Consider the following 20853-nt stretch of genomic DNA (forward strand, 5'->3'; position numbering starts at 1 on the left):
CTTTGTTCTTTGCACTCCTAACTGGGGTTCCTGCAATCCTTCCCCAGGATCCACCAGTCTGATCATCTCTTCTGGGACTGAACTAGAGGCTCAGCGAGTTGGCGACCATCCTGAGCCCCGCCACACGTGTTTTGCAGATGGCTGCTCCACGGAGCCCCCAGCACCCCCCTCTCACGAGACAGGGTCAGACCTCGGGAAGCGGCAGTGCCAGGTGCCACCCAGGGAAGGGTCAGATCCCGGCAGCTGAATGTCAAGAAGGGTGTCCCTCTGCCACCCGCTGCCCACATGCGCACTTCAGCTACAGCTCTTGGGCTGCAGAAGTGTACTGTTTGTTACCCATCACAAAATGCTGACGCCTTTTGTTACCAGGAGAGGGGAAAAGCTCCCACTGGAGAAGTGTATTTTGTGGTCAGTCTGGCTCCCACACCTTCAGCTTGAATATACGTTCTTTATTTAATGCGTTTATTATATCCAGAAGCGGGGCGCAGGGCCCCTGAGCTGACTGAGGGATCACAAAGCTGTGCACGCATCTCCCGCTGCTTGGGGAAGAGCTTCAGGTGGAATGGGTCTTCTTGAAGGCAGTGTCTCTGGAGGCCAAGTATCCTGGCTTGCTGAGGGGCTAGCTGCTGTCAGGGCTTTAGATGCCACAGTAGGCGGGCTTGGTTGGATGAACATAGCTGAACAAGGCATGTGCCCTGTCATGCTTCTTTTCAGGAAAGTAAAGGCATAGCTTGTCCAGGAGATGACCTGGCCAGAAGTTATTGTCGCTTGACTTTTGCATCTTACTCCTCTGAGGGTGCCTGTGAAAAAAAGCAGGGGAAAAAAGGGAAGAAAAAAAAAAATGCATATACAAGAGAGAATAGCATGCTTTACAGAAATAAAATTCTGGGCAGTTTCACTGCTTCTCTTAGTGAGTGCAAAAGCGAGCCTGACAAGAACTAGCTATCTGGGCTTCCGGGCCCTGGGAAGCTCTGCCAGACCTGTGCTGACCCTGTAGGTACGTATTGGACACGACCGACACAGGAAACGCCAGCTTGTGAAGCAAGTATCTTAAGAGCTGGCACGTTGCCCATCACTGTAGTATCGAAACACTTTAACTGAGATAACCAAAGACTATTGTGCTCTGCTTTGCAATGTTCTTTTCTCTCCAAAAGCTTCTACAGCCATCCAAGGCTCGGCTCTCCAGGACTGTCTGTCTTCCACAAGAATAAACGTTCTCTGAGGGGATTTCAGACAAGCGTTGGCTCAGTCTGAGGAGAAGTTTTGTCACCTCTGTGGTTCAGAGCACAGAGGTAGTCCCAGCTAGTCTGCAAGGCTCCTGCCAGGCACCACAAACTGTTCACCAGCACCACTGCAACCCAATGACTTAGCTAAAACGCGGGAGCGGCCCTGTAGCTGAGAAGAGGATCTGCCCCTTCGCTGTTGCTCGCTGCCTTGCGGCATCCTAATGGCTCACTCCAATACCTCAGTACTGCCTCTGACGCCGTGGGGACTGAGCACAGAGGGGTGGTACACAGCAGGAGGGGACTCATCTTCAGCCCTCTTTGAACAAACCTATTTTCTGCCTCCTTGGCCTGGCTTCCAGATGCAGTTCCTGATCTGGAGGTGCTCCCAGGTGATGAAGCAACAGCACGTCCCGCGCTGTAGTATCCTCCAGGCTGCCTGATCTTCCTTATGTCTTCTCCTTCCTTGATGATCTTGTCTCCTGGATGCAGCAGGGCTGTTGGCAAAGTGCAGAGAGAAAACAGTCATGCCTCGCCCTGGGATCATAAGCCCCGTTTCAGCTTAGATGTTGCAGGCGTAGCAGTCTGCAGCTCAGCCACAGCCATGCCTGTTCCTGGCTATGAACCCACTGATCCCAACCCTGGTCTGACTTCCCGGCTTGACCGTGGACATGCCCCATCACCGCAAACTTGCTTCCTGAGCTGCACTCTCGGCTGAACCTGGCTACTGTTCCAGGGGCAGCGGGAGAGGGCCCTGGCTGATCTGCAGAACCCTTTGATATCTCAGCCCTGCTCTGGCCCTGCTGATGATATTGCTGACCCCAACTGGCAGCATCTGCCGTGGCCCTCTGAGGGCTGCAAACATGCTCCGTCAGCAGTGCCCCCTGACATTAGTTGTGCTTCTGGGCTTGGGAAGAGACATGAACTTGTCAGATTTAGTGCATTCACATCAGGCTCTTGGTCTTTGCTCTACCTTTCTGCAGCGTTGGCTCGGCAATGTGAACGTTGCGCTCTTTGCACAGCTTGGAGCTCTTCAGATAGCTCGTGACGGCATTCCTACGATATCGGTCAACCAGTTCTCCCAAATCGGCCTCTACAGTTGACGGCAGGCAGTGCTCATCAATGGGGCCATCCCCAGATCTCACCATCCGGCGCTTTTCTTTCCATTCTATCGGGCTGTCTTTGTTCTGCAAGTAAAGGGCAGGTCCCGATTAGCATTCGGTGGGGCCCTGGAGTTGCTGCATTCCCTTCAGGGAAGCTACAGGCAGGGATTAATCTCAAAACTATGTGCAGACAGGAGCTGGCACCCTGCAGCGGGATCACAGGGACAGGCACTCCTCTGGGAGTTCGGTTCCCATCCAGAGCTGGGTCCTCAGACAGATACTCCCTGGAGAGCTCAGTAGAAGAGCAACACACCGGGCACAGGTGCCTCAGATGAAAAAAGCCTTGCAGTCACCTTCTCATTTCTGATTGTGTCAGGAAGCCAGAGGCTCTTCCCATTGCCGGTGACTGTGGCGCAGCATGTTGGCAAGAGGAGGTAGCTCTGGATTCTGCCAGAGTTCATCCAACCCAAGATGCTCCAAAGAAAACATTTGGGAGTGAGCGAATGAGCGAGTCACTGTTATGTTTCCATTGGACCGCCTTGCACTGAGCCTCACAACTGAACAGGACAAAGTGCTTATCAGCACCTTAAGGGACAAATCACCTGTCTGGCAGACAGGTTGACGAGATGATCAGAAGACAACTCCGTCCCCAGACGTAGAACCTGCTTCAACTTCTCCTCCTTCTTGCCAGTTACCCAGAAAAAGTGTTTACCTCACCAGAGTGTTCAGAAGCCAAACGAATTGTTTGAGATGGCTTGTAGCACCTCAGCTGCAAGGCACCACGTGCTCAAGAGACTACTGAGAAGCTAATACTCACGATAACGCCTTGCCCTTTCCTCTACTGCTGCACTGTCCTCTAAACCACCCCACATTCACCAAGGCATGGAGGTGCACTTGTTCTCCTGCCTCATACACAGTACCTTCTCCCACCGTCTCCTCTCTCTCAAGTTTTTTCCAATCTCTTCCATTTCATCACAGCTCAGATGCCGTTGTTCTGGCTCGGTGTTGACTGGTGGAAGTTCCAAGCGTATTAACTTTCTTTCAGGCTTGGTAGGAGCATGAGGCTTCATCCCTTTGGCTGTGCCCCCAGAAGAAGGTAGACAAGTGGCAGTTTTGCAGCTGGCTTTCTGGAACTGAGCACCTACACCTAGGATAAATTAAAAACCAAACAAACAAAAAGCCCAGAGAAGCCACGTTAGAGCATAGGAGAAAGGAACATCTGATCCATGTTTAAGACAAAGGGGTTTGGCACATTGTGCTGGTTGGAACTCCCAACAGAGCTTACTAAAGAATAAGCTCTTTGAGGTTTTCCACCTGCTACCAGCAGCTGGAGAAAGGGTCTGCTTTGGGTGAGCTGGATAATGAATGCTAACAAATAAAAATCCAGTACAGGATATTAAACCACAGGGTTCAGACTTTGATCCCAACCTGAAAGATCGGCTAACCTGTCTCCTGCAATTGGGCTGACCAGGATATTGAACGTCCCCCAGATCATTCAGCTTCTCCCTACAAGTCTCCTTCTGGCCACTCTGCTCTAGGACAATGGTCTCAAGAAGCCATATTCCGGACCCCCCTTTGGCATTTCCTGTGTGTGTAGAGATGCCTTCCCAACCCAGTGCTCTCCTCTCACCGGTTTTGGTCTCTTGGGATTGTCCTTTCCTCATTTCCAGCCACTGCTTTTGACAGTCAATCAGATCTTCAAGGCTTATAAAATTCCCCGGTTTTGAGGAAGTCAAGAAGATGACCACATCCTCCAGATCCTTCTCGCTGATGGAAACTTTGGTCTGGCAACCAAAACAGAAAATGACAGTGGGATTACCAAAAGATCAAGGCTTGCCCCAGAGCGGGAGGGGCAAGCTTTGCTGTTATTCCAGTGAGGCCCAGTGTGAGCCATGCTGCGTGAACATGTACTGAGAGGCAGTGCAGTGGGGAGATGTAGGAGCCGGGTGGGAGAAAGACCCAAGTATCAACACTGGGAAGTTCGGTGCCAGTTCAGGGTCTACAGCAGGATCCTGGCAGCCACATTACTGAGCGGTGACTGTCTTCCAAATCTATGAGGCAATGGGTTTCTTCACTCCCTGCTAGGACTCACTCTGCAGGTGCATCTCTGCAGCCTCCCCTTCCCTTTGCCCTTCAGCTTTTCACAGGTTGTGGGAGCCATTCTCTGAGAGTAAGGCAAGCGAAAAGGCCCCTTGCTGAAGCTCTTCTGCTTGCTCTGGGTTGGCATGCAGGAAAACAGGGCAGAGTGGCAGCAGTTCATTACTTTTCTGTTCCCTATGTACCTCCTTGATGACTTTAATGAAGTCTGCTCTCTTGATCTTCCTCCCGTCCATACCAGCCTTCTTGAATATGTCCACCACGCTCAGCTTCTTTTTGTGCAGGAGGCTATGCAGCGTGCCAAGAGCCTGGGGGTATGGTGCACAAACAAGGGGAACGCTACCCTTCTTCCAGGGCTGGCTGCATTTTTGTGGTGAACGCTGAAAAGGATTAGAAAATACCCTGAGATCACCATTATCCAGGATCACCATGCCCATCAGTGTGGCATCAGCTGGCGTAAAGCAGCGTCACTCTACTGATTTGACAGCAGACGCTATCTCCCACGCACTTCCGTACTTACGTCCAGGCTGTCAGTCACGGCTGATTTGACAGCGGCCCTCCTGTCTGCTCTGCGTGCCTTTATTCTTTGCCAGCACCTTTTTTCTTGATTGCTGAGGGAAGGTTTTTGAGTCAGCCATTTTTCAATGTCCCCTAAGCTTTCCAGCTCAGTTTGAAACTGCCTCCTCGCCTGAATCCAAGCCTCCACCGTTTGTAGACCCTCTTCTGTATCAGAGGTGGTCTCTGGGGAGCTCAGGCTATATTCTTCCTCCCCGGGCAGCTGCAAGACAGACAAATGACAGAAATCCATGGCCCGACTTGGTTTCAAAAAGGGAGAAGCCAGTCTTGCCACAGGTGGAGCAAAAATAATGCGATGCCTGGATTTGGATGGCCCACACCTACTTGCTTTTGGTTTAAAGGCAAAAGTTGGATACATATTTCTCCAATGGCATCGTTGGAAACCATGCTCCAAGACCACTTCTGGCTTGATGTCAGTCAAACTCTCAATCACAGCCTTGCTGCTCACGCTGGTACTTTACGCAACAACAGATGCACTTCTTGCAGAATCGAGAGTTGGGGTCAGGTGGATATGGTGGTTTCCAAAAACGGCAGCAAGCCCATCACAGAACAGTACGGAAACATGCATGGCAGGACGTGGTCAAAAACAGCAGCCTCCATGTGTGTAGCGGGCAGGGGCCTCCAGTTCTGATGTGCTTCTGGCTGAACTGGGAGGTGTGGGGTGAGGTGGAGACAGGGCCGTCAGCAAACCATAGAGCAGCATGAAGACAGGTGGATCCTGCCATGTCACAAAATGCTGGCTCCCTGCCACCAAGGAGCAGCTGAAATAGCATGTCGGCCATTTAGCTTATGAAGAGCAGCTAGAGTGCTCTCCATACTACTTGGAGAGACAGGTCTCCCCCTCCACACCACTCGGTGGAGCTGACTCAAGCCATGTGACTGGGAGAGATCCTGCTCAAGCCCCAGAGCCAGTGCCTGGGCAGAGATGGCCTCCTTTCCAGGGACAGAACAGGCCCTCTGATGCCCTCACACTGGCTGGCTGCTCATTTTGTCCCTTGGCCTGTACCGGCAATTCCTCCCTCATAGCAGTGAGCAGGTGAGAATGAAAACCATAGCCACCCACACTGCTCTTTGGAGGGAACAATGCTCCTGGCACTTGCAGACCTTCCCAACTCAGTGCCACCACAACCAGAAAAAGGCCGCTCTGTTGACAATCCCATACCTGGGCCCTCCACATCTTATCACTTTCTCTCCCAGCTTGCTGTTGAGGCAACCTTCCTGCTTTTCTGTTCTCTTCTTTCTCCTTCCTTTTGGCCATGGATGCCTCCAATTTTCTTCTACCGTTCAGCCCAAATACAGACTGTTCTTTCTACAGAAACCCAGAAATGCAACAGCAGCCGTTACTCATCTGTCTGTTTTTTTTTTTTTTTTAAATAATGCTCTCATCTCTCTCTCATCTTCCCTTTTTTTCTAGTTTCTGTCAACAGACAGTTCTTACAGATGCAACCAGAATGTCCTTTTGTTATGACCAATGAACTAAGTCATCAAAGAGCTACTTTTTGAAAAGGGCTTGTTGTGGTTTAACCCCAGCCAGCAACTAAGCACCATGCAGCTGCTCACTCACTCCCCCCCCCCCCGCAGTGGGATGGGAGAGAGAATCAGAAAAAAAAAAAAGTAAAACTTGTGGGTTGAGATAACAACAGTTTAATAGAACTGAGAAGAGGAAACTAATAATGATAATGATAACACTAATAAAATGACAATAGTAAGAATAAAAGGATTGGAATATATAAGTGATGCACAATGCAATTGCTCTCCACTCGCCAACCAATGCCCAGTTAGTCCCCAAGCAGCAATCCCCCCCCACCCCTGCTCCCCCCAGTTTATATACTAGACATGACATCACATGGTATGGAATTCCCCTTTGGCCAGTTTGGGTCAGCTGTCCTGGCTGTGTCCCCTCCCAACTTCTTGTGCCCCACCAGCCTTCTTGCTGGCTGTGCATGAGAAGCTGAAAAATCCTTGACTTGGTCTAAACATTACTTAGCAACAACTGAAAACATCAGTGTGTTATCAACATTCTAGTACTGAACCCAAAACATAGCACTATACCAGCTACTAGGAAGACAACTAACTCTATTCCAGCTAAAACCAGGACAGGGCTACAGTTCCTTTTCTGAGATGAACAATACCCAAAATAGGTAATTGAACAGGAAAATGAGCCACAGTAAGAGATCTAGTCAGAATCAGTATCTGTGTATTTTTTTATGTACCTATTTCTCCTATGATATCCCCACTTGATTTTCTACAATCAAGTGACACAACAGTTGCCTCAATCCATATTATGTACCTGTCCTGTCTGCCTGTGTTCTTCAGAAGTAGGCAATGGCAATTCAGGGCTCTCAAAAGGAGGTTCTTTTTGCTGCCTTCCTGGAAACAGTCTGAAAATACACACCAGGGTGAGTTGGTACGAGTGCAGGAACAGTTTCTTCTCCATCCTGTGCTCACGCTGCTCACCTGCTTTGGCAGCAGAGCAAGCTCTCTTCACCCAATTGTCTTCCCCTCCACAGAGATAGGGATAACCCTGAGCTGTAACGCTCAGATGTGCCAACAAGGAAGTCAAGGAGATGAGCTTTTTGCATAAGGAAGGCTCTGGGACACACAGCCTGATGCGGCCCTCTTGGTGGAATGGGAGGATTTGCATCCTGTGCAATGACAGGCACCTGGAGATACTGGTATCTCCCTCCTGGCCATTACACTGACCACTGCAAAGCAGTCCCAAATACTGTGGGACTTCCCATCCAGCAAGGAAATGCACTGTGTGGCGATGTGTGTTAACAGCCCTTCTGAGTTAATACAAACACCGGGTCCAAAGGAAACAGGGGAACAGGTTTCTCGGAGAGCTTGGGCAGTCTGCATCCCTCAAGGCTTTGAAGACAAGCCTGGATAAAGACCTGAGCAACCTGGTCTGACCTCAGCTCATAGCTGACTCTGCTTGGAGCAGCTGGTTGGACTAGGACCTCCCAAGAGCCCTTCCATTATTGTATGAGCCTATAAAACATCCCGCACAAGTACTAAAGCACAAGGCCACTCTAATTGAGTCCTTTCAGAGTTTCACCTGCCAGGAGGCCCTTTTCCCTCCATTTTCTCCTCTGCTTCTTCCTCCATCTCAGCTCTGGCTAAGCAGTCTGGAGAAACACCCGTTTGCAGAAGGTGTAATGTGTGACAAACAGCCGCTGCAAGCATGAAAGGAGAAAACCTCTTAGAACAGGCAGGAGGAGGCACAGATCTGCTCTGCAGTGTTAGAAGCTGTTTAATGCCTCACTGGGATTCCTTCTGAGACCTGTTTTCTCAGAGGGAGATCTTAAGTCCTTTCTGACACCAGCCCTTCATCCTGTTCAACCCTTGATAGCCAAATTATTCTCTTCAGTGTGAGTTTTCTCCTGCTGCAGCTAGTCCTTCCTCTGCACAGTGGCTTTCGGGGTGAGACAGATCTTGGCGCTTAACAGCCTCTTTCAGGGGAACAATTTCTTAGCATTGCATACGTGTTTGGTATACAAAAATTTGCTATCATGGCACATTCAACTCAAACACATTATAGCTCTGATGTTCCTGAGGAATTTAGGTCGAGGAGCTAGACTTCCCAGCTTCAAAAGAGAAGTGAGGTCTCAGCACAGCTTAGCACCTTTGGCACAGTTGTTCTCTACACAATTTTTCTCATTGAATCACGCCGCGGTGATTCCAAGAGATACACCAACCCCCCAGCCCCCCACAACTCAAGGCAGAGTTTGTGACTCACAGTGCTGATGGACTTCCCAAAACATTTACTCCCTCCTGCACAAACTCCTAAAATGGAACACTCCAGGGCATGAAGTGCAGGGGCAAAACATACTTCAGCACTGTCAACTGCAGTTGGTGGTGCTGAGCCCACCTTGTTCCAAAACGAGTCCCTTGAGACTTACCAGGAGGGGTAAATAGAGGCACACAGGGTGCCTCTACCATCCCAGGCATCTATTCTAGCCTGGGCCCTAAACACCCACCCGTAATGAAGACAGGCAAATGCGCAAACCTCTGCCAGGAATCAGTTACTCTTATTCCCATGCACATTACCTCTTACTCCCATGCTGCTCAAAGCACTCTCGAATTCTGCACATATCTCTTCGTCTGTGAGAGAAGCTGTTCGAGGCACAGCCCTAATCTCAAACCTGGAAATAGGAAGAAGGCACCATTCTGAGAAAAGGGCTGCTTTGCCAGATGAATGTCAAAGTATCTCTATAGAGAGAGTCAACCTCACATTCTAGGCCATTAAGAGAACCACCGAGCAGTGCTGGCCTCAGGAATGGCTCAGCAACCCCTCGCCAGACAGAGGTTTTGGTTTTTTGCCTCAGTCCTCCTGTGCCATCTTGACCCAAGACGACATTTCAGAGATACCTTTAGAATCATAGAATCATTTAGGTTGGAAAAGACCTTCAAGATCATCGAGTCCAACCATCAACCATGTCCACTAAACCATGTTCTGGAGTACCTTGTCTACGCGCCTTTTGAATACCTCCAGGGATGGTGACTCAACCACTTCCCTGGGCAGCCTGTTCCAATGCCTGACAACCCTTTCAGTAAAGAAATTTTTCCTAATATCCAATCTAAACCTCTACTGCCGCAACTTGAGGCCATTTCTTCTCGTCCTATCTCCAGCCACCTGACAGGAGACCAGCACCCACCTCACTACAACCTCCTTTCAGGTAGTTGTAGAGAGGGATAAGGTCTCCCTTCAGCCTCCTTCTCTCCAGACTAAACCACCCCAGTTCCCTCAGCCACTCCTCATAAGACTTGTGCTCCAGGCCCCTCACCAACTTGGTTGCCCTTCTCTGGACATGCTCCAGCACCTCAGTGTCTTTCCTGTAGTGAGGGGCCCAAAACGGAACACAGTACTCAAGGTGCAGCCTCACCAGTGCCGAGTACAGGGGAACAATCACTTCCCTGCTCCTGCTGGCCACACTATTTCTGATACATGTCAGGATGCCGTTGGCCTTCTTGGCCACCTGGGCACACTGCTCGCTCATATTCAGCCAGCTGTCAGCCAGCACCCCCAGCCTTTTTCTGCCACGCAGGCAGCTTTCCAGCCACTCTTCCCCAAGCCTGTAGCGCTGCATGGGGTTGCTGTGACCGAAGTGCAGGACCCAGCACTTGGCCTTGTTGAACCTCATTCAACTGACCTCGGCCCATCGATCCAGCCTGTCCAGATCCCTCTGTAGACCCTTCCTACCCTCGAGCAGATCAACCCTCTCTCCCAACTTGGTGTCATCCACAAACTTACTGAGGGTGCACTCGATCCACTTGTCCAGATCATTAATAAAGATATTAAACACAACTGGCCCCAGTACTGAACCCCAACACTGAGCAATACTTTGATTCACGTGACTTTCACAGAAGGCACAGAAAAGTCACAGGCAGAGGACTTGCATGCATCTGGTCTCTGATCCACCCTTTAAGTGAAGCTTTCCATGCTATACTCAAAACAACAGAAATATTAGGGTCTTATTTCTGTTAAATGTTTGGGCAGTCTCTACCAATGGAAAGAGAACGAGCAGATGAAACGTTAGGAGGGTTGCCTAAATTCCTCTGCCTAGTGAACCAGTTCCCTCTGATGGGAGTAATGGTAAAATGCAAACCACAATCAGTAACGGAGGATGCACAACTCCAGACTACGCAAAAGCAAGGATGACATTAACTGCAAACCAGTAATTTGACAAAGTGCTACATTTGCACTTGGTCAGATGAGGGCTGCAGAAACAAATATACTCACTGTGGAAACTGGTGGACACGGCCAAAACGGCTCAGAGAGAGAGTGGCTTCTTTGTCCGATATGACCCATTTCTTCTGCAACAGAGACAGAAACATCTGATGTGACTCCAGGGAAATGAACTCAATGCTCACAACGGCCTTTCCATAGCTCCAAGAATTAGCAGCCTCTCAGCAAACTTCTGGCCAAGTGCCTCAGCCCCTTGCTAAAACAAGCTGCACAGCATACAATCTGCTAGGGCAAGGAACGTTGCCACCCTTTTTGCAAGGACCAGACTTGACGGTGTCAGGCAGGAGACTCCTTGCTTACCAGGGAAGAAGTCAATGGAGGCAAACACATGGGAAGGCCCATTACGAGCCTGGGTTCCTGGCTGCTGGTTGCAGTGAGGTTGCTCGCTTTAAAAATTGCTGAACTGAGAGCAAATAGTTCCAAGCTGATTTTATCCCCAGAGTCCTTCCAAAGACTTCCAAAGAGTCTGCATGCCTCTGCAGCATGGAGGAATCCAGCCACTGGCTCCTTCTCTTCCATCAGGCCAGGAGAACTACACCAACAGCGTGCCAGCAGCCACGAGGGGCTGGTCTCAGCAAGGCCTTGGTGTCTCTGCACCTCAGCCTCATGTCCAGAGTGTGGGGTGAACGTCACCACCGCTGCCATTGCTTTGGCCTTTTTCCTATTTATGGCAAGGCCCCTTCCAGGGCTTTCCCTTGCCCAGCAAAAGTAGTACAACGACGTACCTTCCCAGCACCCTTGAACCACAGCAAATAAAAGAAACTACAGAAGGCTCTCACTGCTACACACCATGCCTAGCCCAAGTGACCCAGCAGGTTACAGCTGGCCAGCAGGGCTCAGTTCCCCAGTCCTTTGACGGGATATCAAACCCTCTCTAGGCAGCACTGCAAAAGCAATAAACTTACAGTGAACAACTTCTCTACCACGTATGTAGACTTGTTGAGGCTTAGTAAAAAGTCTTCACAAAATGCCATTGTCACTTCTGTTCCCCGGATAGCAAGAGTGCCAATGTCCTTTAAAATGAAGTCCGTGTCTTCTCTGTTTGTTAGGATGAAGTAGAAAAAGTTCAGGGTCTCCTGCATGCAGTTCTGCACAACTTCCTCAGAATATGGGACGTCTGAGTGGATCTTCTTGTAGTTCACTGACACTTGCTTAATCTCGCCTGGAAAAGAGGAGGAAGACTGTAACTCAGACAGCAGTTGAGCAGACTCAAATAAAGTGCCAGCAGCTCCCAGGTAAAATACATTGCTATAGCACTGTCTGGTCTAACCACCTGGTACAGCTCCTTAAAGGAGCTGATGTAGGCCCCTCCTCAAGTTAAGGTCAAATCACTCCATTAATGGATGTGCCAAGCCACAGCCATGATTCCCTAATCAGAATGAGGAACATCTGTGTCCAAGAACCTCAGCCATCTGTGTCCACACTGTGCAGGATGGCAGGACAGGGTGGGACGAATGGGGTTGGTTCCCATGGGAAGAGCGGAGGGTGCTGGGCCATGGAGCTGAGCCCACATGTAGCACATTCCTGGTCTGGGGAGACTTGCATATAAACAGAAATAAACCACCAAACTCTTAGTGTTGCACAGGCCCCATCAATGGCACACTGCAGATACAGCAATGGCAGCAGTGGTCAGAAACGGCAACAAATCTGGTCATCAGCAGGTTTCTGTGCTAGCTATCATTTCCATCTCTCATTCAAGGCTCTCTACAGCTGACTTTGACCCACTTCTCTACATAAAAGTAGTTCTGAGGGTCTGTGGGCATTTGCCTCAACAAGGTCTGGTGCAGTGCAAGAACAACGCATCAGCATCATCTCAACGGCTTTATGGTAAACAGTTCCAATAAAGGACCAGCAGCCAGCAAGCATCCTACAAATCAATACATGTGGCTGGCACGAACCCAATTGCTCAAGCAGATTATGGAGAGATGGTCTAACTTTGTACAGCCTTAATAAAAACTAGTGCAAAAGAAATGGCCCCTTTCTAGGCATTGCTGCTTGGTGTGCTGTTTGTGTCATTCCATGGAGGTTGTTCTCAGGGCCTTCTGAAGGCCTCTGATGTGTCCATCATTGCTTCTAAACAGCAACCAGCATAAACACCAAATACAGGGACGTAGGGAAAAACAAAGAATTTCTTTGCTCTTCTTACCAGGAACAGGTACAGAAGCATGTTGCAGCCCACGGATCTGTGCAACAGTCCTGGACAGCAAAAACACAGGTCTCTGAAACGTGAGCACCTCACCATTTTCAAAAGAGAGCCATTTTTGAAGATGAAACGTCCCCAGTCCTGTTACCCTGACAGCCCGAGGCTGGAAAAAGAAGAGAAGGGCAAGCATTTGTAGGTTGAAAAACAGAGTAAGGACTTGTGAGAGCTTGCAAGGGGGGTGCCTTGCGCGCTGCCGCCTCCTGGTGCGGAACGCTTTTGCACACCTCAACCAGATTTTTATTTCTGTATTTATATATTGCATATATATAAAATATATATTTTATGTTACTTTTTTAAAAATTGATTTATTTTATGTGTCTCAATTTATGGAGAAGCTGGTCTGGCACATTTGTGACAAATCTGTAAATCGCAATGCAGTTCTGGGAAGAACAACAGCACTTGCTGGCACAGGGCTGCCGGGATGCCTGAAGCCATCTGGGCGAGGGGAGGGGTAGGGTAGGATCCCACCTTTCTCTTCAGGAGCTGATGCCGAACATACTTAGACACACTGCTCCAAATAGTAGTGACATCTGAAAAGCAAGGGAAAGGCACGTCAAGCTCTAAGTCAGCCAGCTCACATCCCGTCAGCACATCTGTAGACAAGGAGGCAGCAGATGCAAGTGTGCTTCAACACGCCTCACAGGATAAACCCACCTGTGACATGGGCCAAATCTTGGATTGGCCTCAGCCTTCTTCCAACAGGACATCTTTCCCATCAGAGCCAGGTCCCTGAGTGTGACCCACTGCCGAGGGAAACCCATCCATGGGACTGCCACCACGGCAAGGGGAGGGTGCTGCATGCACCAGACTCTGTGGGGCTCAGAGTGTCCCCAGGGGCCTTCTCGGCAGGGACAAAACCCCACTTCTCACAACTATTCATGCCATTCATCTTGTCTGCAGTGATACTCGTCAGAGAGCTCCCAAAGACCTTACCGTTGACAGAAAGCTTCTTGAGGGTGGGAAACGTGACCGTGCTGTAGCCGTCAGCCTTGCTGCAGAGCTCAATGTTGGTGATCAGCTCTTCCAGGTTTGTCATGTTCTTGCTTTGGGTCAGCACGTGAGGCTGCAGGGGGAAGGATTTTAATGTCTCCTGATAGGAAACACCCCTTCTCCGATGTCCTCAGCTGTGCTTCACAAAACAACTCCCACACTGTCCCACCACCTCCCTTTGTCCTCTGTGTCTCTGAGGTACAGGAGAGACTCCTCGTGTCCCCTGGATCAGAGACCTTGCCGAGGCCGCACAGGGAAGTGATGGAAGGGTCTGGGGCACGTGGTTATGATGAGGAGGGGCTCTATGACACAGGCTGGGGTCACAGAGGGATGACCCTACATCACCCCCATGCCCGCTGACCCAGCCAGGTTTGGTCCTGCAGTGAGAAGGGGGCTGCTCCCTAAAACACACATCCAATCTTCACTCCCCAAGGAGGCCATGGGGCAGGGAGAGCCTCTGAGATGTCACCAAATGATGGAAATGAGGACACAGAATCACACAATCACGGACTGGTTGAGGTTGGAAGGGAACTCTGGAGATCATCTGGTCCCAACCCCCCTGCTCAAGCAGGGCCATCTCTTTTTTTCCAAGTAAAACTGTGGTGCCTACAGTCATAAAGGACATCCCATTTTCCTCCCTCCAGTTCAGCACTGAGTATTGTGACCATGACACAGATATCACTTGGTCTCTGTGCATTGTTGATGGAATGGTAGACTTTCTTCGAAGAATTAAAGATCAGTTTCACTGTCTGAAAATCCTGTATGTGGTATCTGGAGGCAGGAATAGGTGGCAGAAGGAACTCCAGCTGGTCTGGCTCCAGCTGATACTCCTGTCATCTGGTGGTGCTCCCCCAAGTACGTACCTCTCACAAGATGCCTCAGCTCCCTTTTCCTACAGAGCAGCTGTTTGATGCTCACATCTGCCCACTTCCTGTCCCTGGCAGTTTGCTTACCCAAGGCATGGCAAATTCTTGCTAAAAAAGCGGGACAGAAACATTTCCTTGGGAAAGGGATGGTGTTTCAATGGCTCCTCCAGCTGGGAAACCTCTCACAAACCATGTTCCACTCCCACACCTTCAGCTTGAGTATACGTTCTTTAGTTAATATGTTTATTATATTCAGAAGCAGAGCCCAGACCCCCTGAGCTGACTGAGGGATCACAAAGCTGTGCACACATCTCCTGCTACTTAGTAATAGTAATATTAATATTAAATTTAATATTTTAATTAAAAGAGTAATAGGGGCTGGCTGGTGATAGACAGTAACTGTAGCTCCGTTGAACGTCGGACTAGAACCTGTGGCTGCTTTCACTACTCCATTAGTAATTATCTCTTTAATTCGGTTAACAGCTCCTAGTTGACAGAATATGAAATTAATTTATATTTCGGCCCTTGTCAACTGCCCAGATTAACCAAATCATGAAATGACTAGGGTTACTTTCCCATATTCTGCAACAGCAGATCTACAGGCAAAAAGGTTGCATCTGACAGCAGGGCCCAATGTTAGCATTCTGGGATTGCATCACAAAGGATGGCAACAAGCATCAGGGTTCCTTCTCCACTCCCACCCTGATAAAGCTTAGGCTAATATAGGCAGGTGGGCGGTTTTAGCCCACATATTTTAGCAAATGCTGGAAACATTTACATTAACCCTGTACAGAATTTACATCTGCACGAACGAGCAACCTAACATGTAAAAAATGTTTACCGGCTGTGGAATCAAGGTAGATACAAGTGGGCAGCTTCAAGTTTCAAGAGATAACTGAGGGCAAGCCCGTGAACTGATATGCAGAACAAATGAACACCTGAACAGTTTATAGTTTTCCTTTTTTTTCTGGCAGGCATAGGCAAGACCGGAGTTCTTTGTGCTTCTAATGGAAATGTAGCTAATCTCACAAAAAACGTTCATACTTGTATAGTAAAGGGAAGGTCTCCCTGTCACGACCTACTGTAATGGGATCTCAGCATGTTATCAGCAAATAAATTCACACAGAAGAGCTACACCTGCCTAGGAACCCTACTCACTCCCCCCACCTTCCTTGCTGTCTATCAAAAGTTTTATTTTAATGACTAATGCAGTACAGAGCACCTTAGGTAGTTTTGAGCCAGAGATCTTAACATCAACGTTTAAATGGGGTCTGTTACCGACACCAAGATATTTATAGTACCAATCCATACCGGTCACAACAAAGCCCCTTAGTAAAACCCCTTTATCACAAACAATGACAGGAAAAGAAGAGCGCTTTGTGCACTTACTGTCAACCAGTTCCCGTGTCTGACCCTGGACATGAAGATACAAAGGACGCTCCCTGGAAAGGAAATGTCAAACATACCATTAAACCCACAGAGAACATACAATAATGGATTCAATCTAATTATATTACAGTCATCTAGACACGTGAAGTCTTCCACAGAGATTTGAAACACTCTTCACACAAGGAAGTAAATACACGTTCATTGAAAACTGAAGAGATTCAGGAGTTATTTACACAACGACTTATTAAAGTTATACCACTGAAAACGTTAATTTGCTTGTCCACATGAAAGGTTAACTAACTAAAAGCCCCGAGTCTATGAAATATTAGCTCTCTTTGGGCAACTTTCCGGTTACGTTCTCAGCAAAATGCACAAGGGATCCAGTATAGCGTTGAGTCGAAGAAGTTCAGCACAGTCTGATCTGTCACGTTTGTGGTTTGTCTGGTTTTTTTAATTTCACCCTACCAGTATCAAGCAGGTGGGAAAGCAGCTATGCAGTCAGACTATCATAACAGTAAACATACTCGAAACACTCAACAGGCAATTTGCTCTGGCACCCAAAGGTGACACTGCTCACGAAAAACCAAAAAAAACCCAAAGCCCCCACCACTTAGCCACCCAATGAGAAAAAAAGCATAAGCCCCAAAAAAGAAAATACAAACCCGGGTCCCACTTTTGCTTTCTCTTCTGCAGTCATGAATCTCCCTCGAGTAGAGACAGCTGCTCCACTCAGCCGACTTATCTAAAAACAATTTAAAAAACCCAGTGACAAGTTTACCAATAATAAACAAAGCACACACAAAACACCCAAAGGGGTTTAAGCTATGTTGTTGTATAAAAAGACCAGAAGCCGTTAATAAAGTGGGAAGAGAATGAACGGTGCCCGCTGGAGTTAGTAGGTGCCCCTACTAACTATGCTACCTTACCTCATCATATGACATTTTATCGAACAAACCAATAAACTACAAAATAAAGTGCCTTAGAAAACACAACAAGTTTTGTAAAAAGAGGAAACAACCACTGAATATGGTTTATTGCAAGCTCTTTCAGCCTTACAAACAGGTACAAATGTGTTGCCAAGCCTAACAAGTCAGACGTAGATCCTGAACATACCTCATCCTGAGTCTGTCCTCTCGTCAGCAGGTTTCTGCACGTGAGGGGGACATCGTTGATTTCCACCTCTGCCACCACAAGGTCATCTTTGCTTTTACTTGTAGCCGGACCTTTTCCCAGAGCCTGCAGCTTCAAAGACAACCGTTGCAAAAGACCAGCAGTTGGAAAGCAGAGATAAATGATGTAACAAACAAATTGACCCTAGTACTCTAGAGGTGAGTATCCTTTTCATTCTCCCCTTTCAGCTGTTGAACCCAAAAGCTTTAAAAACATTAGAAGAAAGCACATTACATCTACTACTTAATAACCTACCTCTTCACAACCTTGTGCCCAAGTAAAACCACTAGTTTTATCCTCAACACATTTTAATATAATAAGTAATTACTGTTTCTGTTCTACAAATGGAGAAACACGTGTAGAACTAAGCAGTGAAGTTGCTCAAATGGAAGCCAAGGCATCTTACACCTGAATTGGCACCTCTGACAGAAATCTGCGAGACTAATAAAACATGCAATTCATGCTTCTCTCAACTCCCCTTACACAGAAACAGAATTTAGAATTTCTGTTCAAGATCTAAACTCATCCAACACTACAACCACGCTTCCCCCCACCTTGTTTTTTTAAAACAAGGGCATAATATTTTGTGTCAGTATCTAAGTGTCTAAGAAAGAAAAAGCCACGGAGCCACAAAGAGATGCAGAAGATATGACAGAAGACTTGTAGTTACAACAAAGACCTTATAGCTTTTCCCACGTACATAGAGTTAGATAGTACATCCTCCCAAAAATTTTGAAATGCTTTTGGGGACATAAGCATAAACCAAGACTCTGTAAAAAAAAGAACCTTCCAGTAACATCCAAAAGGCACACATCCGGTCTCATCAATATCACTTGAAGCACAGCACTTGCATGAGAGCCAGAAGGCAGCTATAGAGGGACATAAGTCTAACGCATTGTACATGCATTCTGTTTCTCCCTTCCTTCCGCATGTTTTAAAAAAAAAAAAAAAAAAGTACATTCATTAACCTGCAGGCTCCTGGGTTTCCATTCACTCACAATCTGAGGTGCCATCAGAGTTAATTACTCTGGAAATGTCATCATTGAACATTTCCTAACAAAAGCAAGATATGCAATAAACAACCAATCCCATTTGCAAATTAATTGGCTAAGTGGTTCCCACAGCAATATAATTTGTCACAGGATGCCAGAATGCTACCAAAGCTTATAGAAAAACATAGATGGAAGAATGAGACATCAGTATCTTCCGATTTTTAGGTGTTTCAAACTGCCAGTAAACGAACAGACTTCACTTCCATCTGGTATGACTGCAGAGGCTACCTGAAACCAAGCCACGCATTCTTCAATGCTGAAAATTTCACACCCTCAGGTGGACATTAAGTATCAAGAAGCAGGCACCACCGCGCAGCAAACAATGTGTTAAAACGATCTAAGACTGCCGATACCAATGATCAAAGAAACGCTCACGAATAAACCTCACATATTAAAAAGGCTGTAACAATCATTTCGGATACAGAACCTACAGAAAACCAAATATGGTGAACACGTGGCAGGGTACATTTGCCACTCTTCCCTATATTATCTGTGAATAAATCCAATGACAAAATGAAGACTCATTTTCATGCTGCCTCACAAGGCAAATGCCTAGAACATATCTGGCAGTCCCACCAATACTATGCATGTGAAAAAGAAGATACAATCCACCGTGAAAACATACTCTTCTTGTTAACTTTGTATTTGAACGAGTTTGGAAGGCAACCTGAAACAGCCTTCTAAGCTTGGCTCTAGCATAGGCTAATAACACACAGGAAAGCAAGACTGTTCTTGTTACTGAAATGGGAAAACACGCTTGAAGTTACACTTGCTTTAGAATTTAAAAGTTCAGTTGGAAGGGACCTACAACGATCATCTAGTCCAGCTGCCTGACCGCTTCAGGACTGACCAAGGCTCACGTCAGGGCTGACCAGAAGCTGACCAGGTTGGTCAGCACTTGCACATACGGCTCCGACTGATAACGTGCTTAAGCATGAGAATAATTTCGTCTCATATTTTAAACCGGCGGTTTTATACAGCAGTTTTTATGTCAGCTGTACTACTTAGAAAATACTTCAGAAAAAAGTTTATCATGTTCCTACAGATCTCTTTGGTTAAGCCTTACAGAAGAGCAGCGGGACTGACCTCGCAGCTACGCCACTGTTTTCTGTTGCTGATAAAATTTGAAGAAAGGTTTCCCGATTGTTTTTTGTCACATCCTACTTCCTCCATCGTTTCCCGTCTCACCGAGAGCCATTCCGACAAATAAAGGCCGCAGGTCTCCAGAAAACAGACGCGATACCCACCCTCGCTCACCACCTCCGGGCCTGGCGGTCCCACCGGCACGGCGCGGCGCGGCTCCTGCCGCCCCTCCGGGCACCCACCTTGTCCGCCGTGCTGGGCGCCGGCTTCAGTTTCCCTTTGGCCATTAACATCGCGTTGATTTTCGCGGCCACGGCCGCGGCCGCATCCAGCGCTCCCGAGGGGGCTGCGGAGCTCTCGGAGCCCGCCACAGCGGAGCCACCATCGCCGCCGCCAGGAAAGGGGCGCCCAGGCAGCGGCGCCGTGCCGGGGAGAAGGAAAGCGGGGGCCGGGCCGGGCTGGTCCCACTTACTGCGGCGCCTGGAAAAGAGAGAGGCCTCAGTCCCGGCCGCCTCCGAGCCCGCTGCCCCGCGGGAGCTCCAGGACCTGCCGCACCGAGGCCCTTCTGCAGGGGTGCCCGACGACCCGCCGCGCCCGCGGGCCAGCCTCACCCGCCAGCGGCCCCAGCGTCGCGCTGCCCTCCGCCACCCGCTGACATGGCTCCGGCCCGGCTCCGCCACCTCCGCGCCAGCCGCACCGTCATTTCCGGCCTCGAGGCCGCCTCGAAACGCCCCTTCCGGGCGTTGCCACGGAGACGGCGCGGCCCGCGGGCGGCGTCCACTCCGGCGGAGGGGCCGGGAACTGACACCGGGCAGGCGAGGGGGAGCGGGGCGGGGCGCGGTACCTGCCCCCGCTCTCTTAGCGGGCGGCCCGCTCCATGGCTGACCGTGGGAAACCGCCCACCGACCGCGCAGCGCAGCGCAGCGCAGCGGCAAAGGCGGGGCAGGGTGGGACAGGCCGGAGAGCACCCACCCCGCGGGGCTGCCGGCGATGACGTCGCGGAAGACGGCGGCTGCAGTCGAGCACGCGCGCTCCCGGTCCTGCAGACCTCACGCACGCGCACTGTTGCCCCTAGTGGGCCGGCCGGGCAGCCGGGCGGCTGACGCATGCGCACAGCCCCCCTGCCGCCTTCGCGCCAGGCACACTCCGCGCTGCCCCCTAGCGCATGCGCGCTGCTCCCTGGCGCGCTAAAGCGGGAGAGGCAGGTCCTGCCACGTTGAGTGCAGCGGCAGCTGAACTCTCACCTATGCTTTCTCCAGCTGGACAGAAACATTTCCCTGGGAAAGGGAGGGTGTTTCAAGGGCTCCCCCAGGAGGGAAACCTCTCAGAAACTTCGTTTCCCTCCAAAGTAT

General features: G+C 49.2%; 2 protein-coding genes across 9 annotated transcripts; both read right to left on the reverse strand.

The window, feature by feature from the left end:
• Positions 1–434: 434 nt before the first annotated feature.
• Positions 435–17425, reverse strand: LOC115346310 (EF-hand calcium-binding domain-containing protein 12-like). Of its 8 annotated transcripts, none has more exons than XM_030026214.2 (19): positions 17310–17425; positions 16859–16938; positions 16197–16249; positions 13885–14014; positions 13420–13481; positions 12895–13054; positions 11654–11910; positions 10743–10816; positions 9050–9144; positions 8058–8175; positions 7290–7380; positions 6162–6308; positions 4944–5201; positions 4609–4803; positions 3957–4110; positions 3247–3473; positions 2197–2410; positions 1555–1720; positions 435–800 (listed from the first exon to the last, which is right to left on the reverse strand). In XM_030026214.2, the coding sequence occupies exons 3-19, from the start codon at positions 16227–16229 to the stop codon at positions 638–640; spliced, it is 2544 nt and encodes an 847-aa protein (XP_029882074.1). In that variant the 5' UTR covers positions 16230–16249; positions 16859–16938; positions 17310–17425; the 3' UTR covers positions 435–637. The 8 variants fall into 8 exon arrangements, 7 of the variants coding, with proteins under 7 accessions (XP_029882074.1, XP_029882072.1, XP_029882073.1 ...); XM_030026212.2 differs by having other exon boundaries at positions 10743–10813; positions 13420–13544; XM_030026213.2 differs by having other exon boundaries at positions 1600–1720; positions 13420–13544.
• Positions 17355–20465, reverse strand: LOC115346318 (KH homology domain-containing protein 4-like). Its single transcript, XM_041126283.1, has 4 exons — positions 20113–20465; positions 19744–19981; positions 18329–18419; positions 17355–17438 (listed from the first exon to the last, which is right to left on the reverse strand). Exons 1-3 carry the CDS (start codon positions 20202–20204, stop codon positions 18357–18359), a joined length of 393 nt encoding a protein of 130 aa, XP_040982217.1. The 5' UTR covers positions 20205–20465; the 3' UTR covers positions 17355–17438; positions 18329–18356.
• Between the last annotated feature and the right edge of the window lie 388 nt (positions 20466–20853).

This window comes from Aquila chrysaetos, chromosome 9 (assembly GCF_900496995.4).
Source record: "Aquila chrysaetos chrysaetos chromosome 9, bAquChr1.4, whole genome shotgun sequence".
Lineage (NCBI taxonomy): Eukaryota > Metazoa > Chordata > Aves > Accipitriformes > Accipitridae > Aquila > Aquila chrysaetos.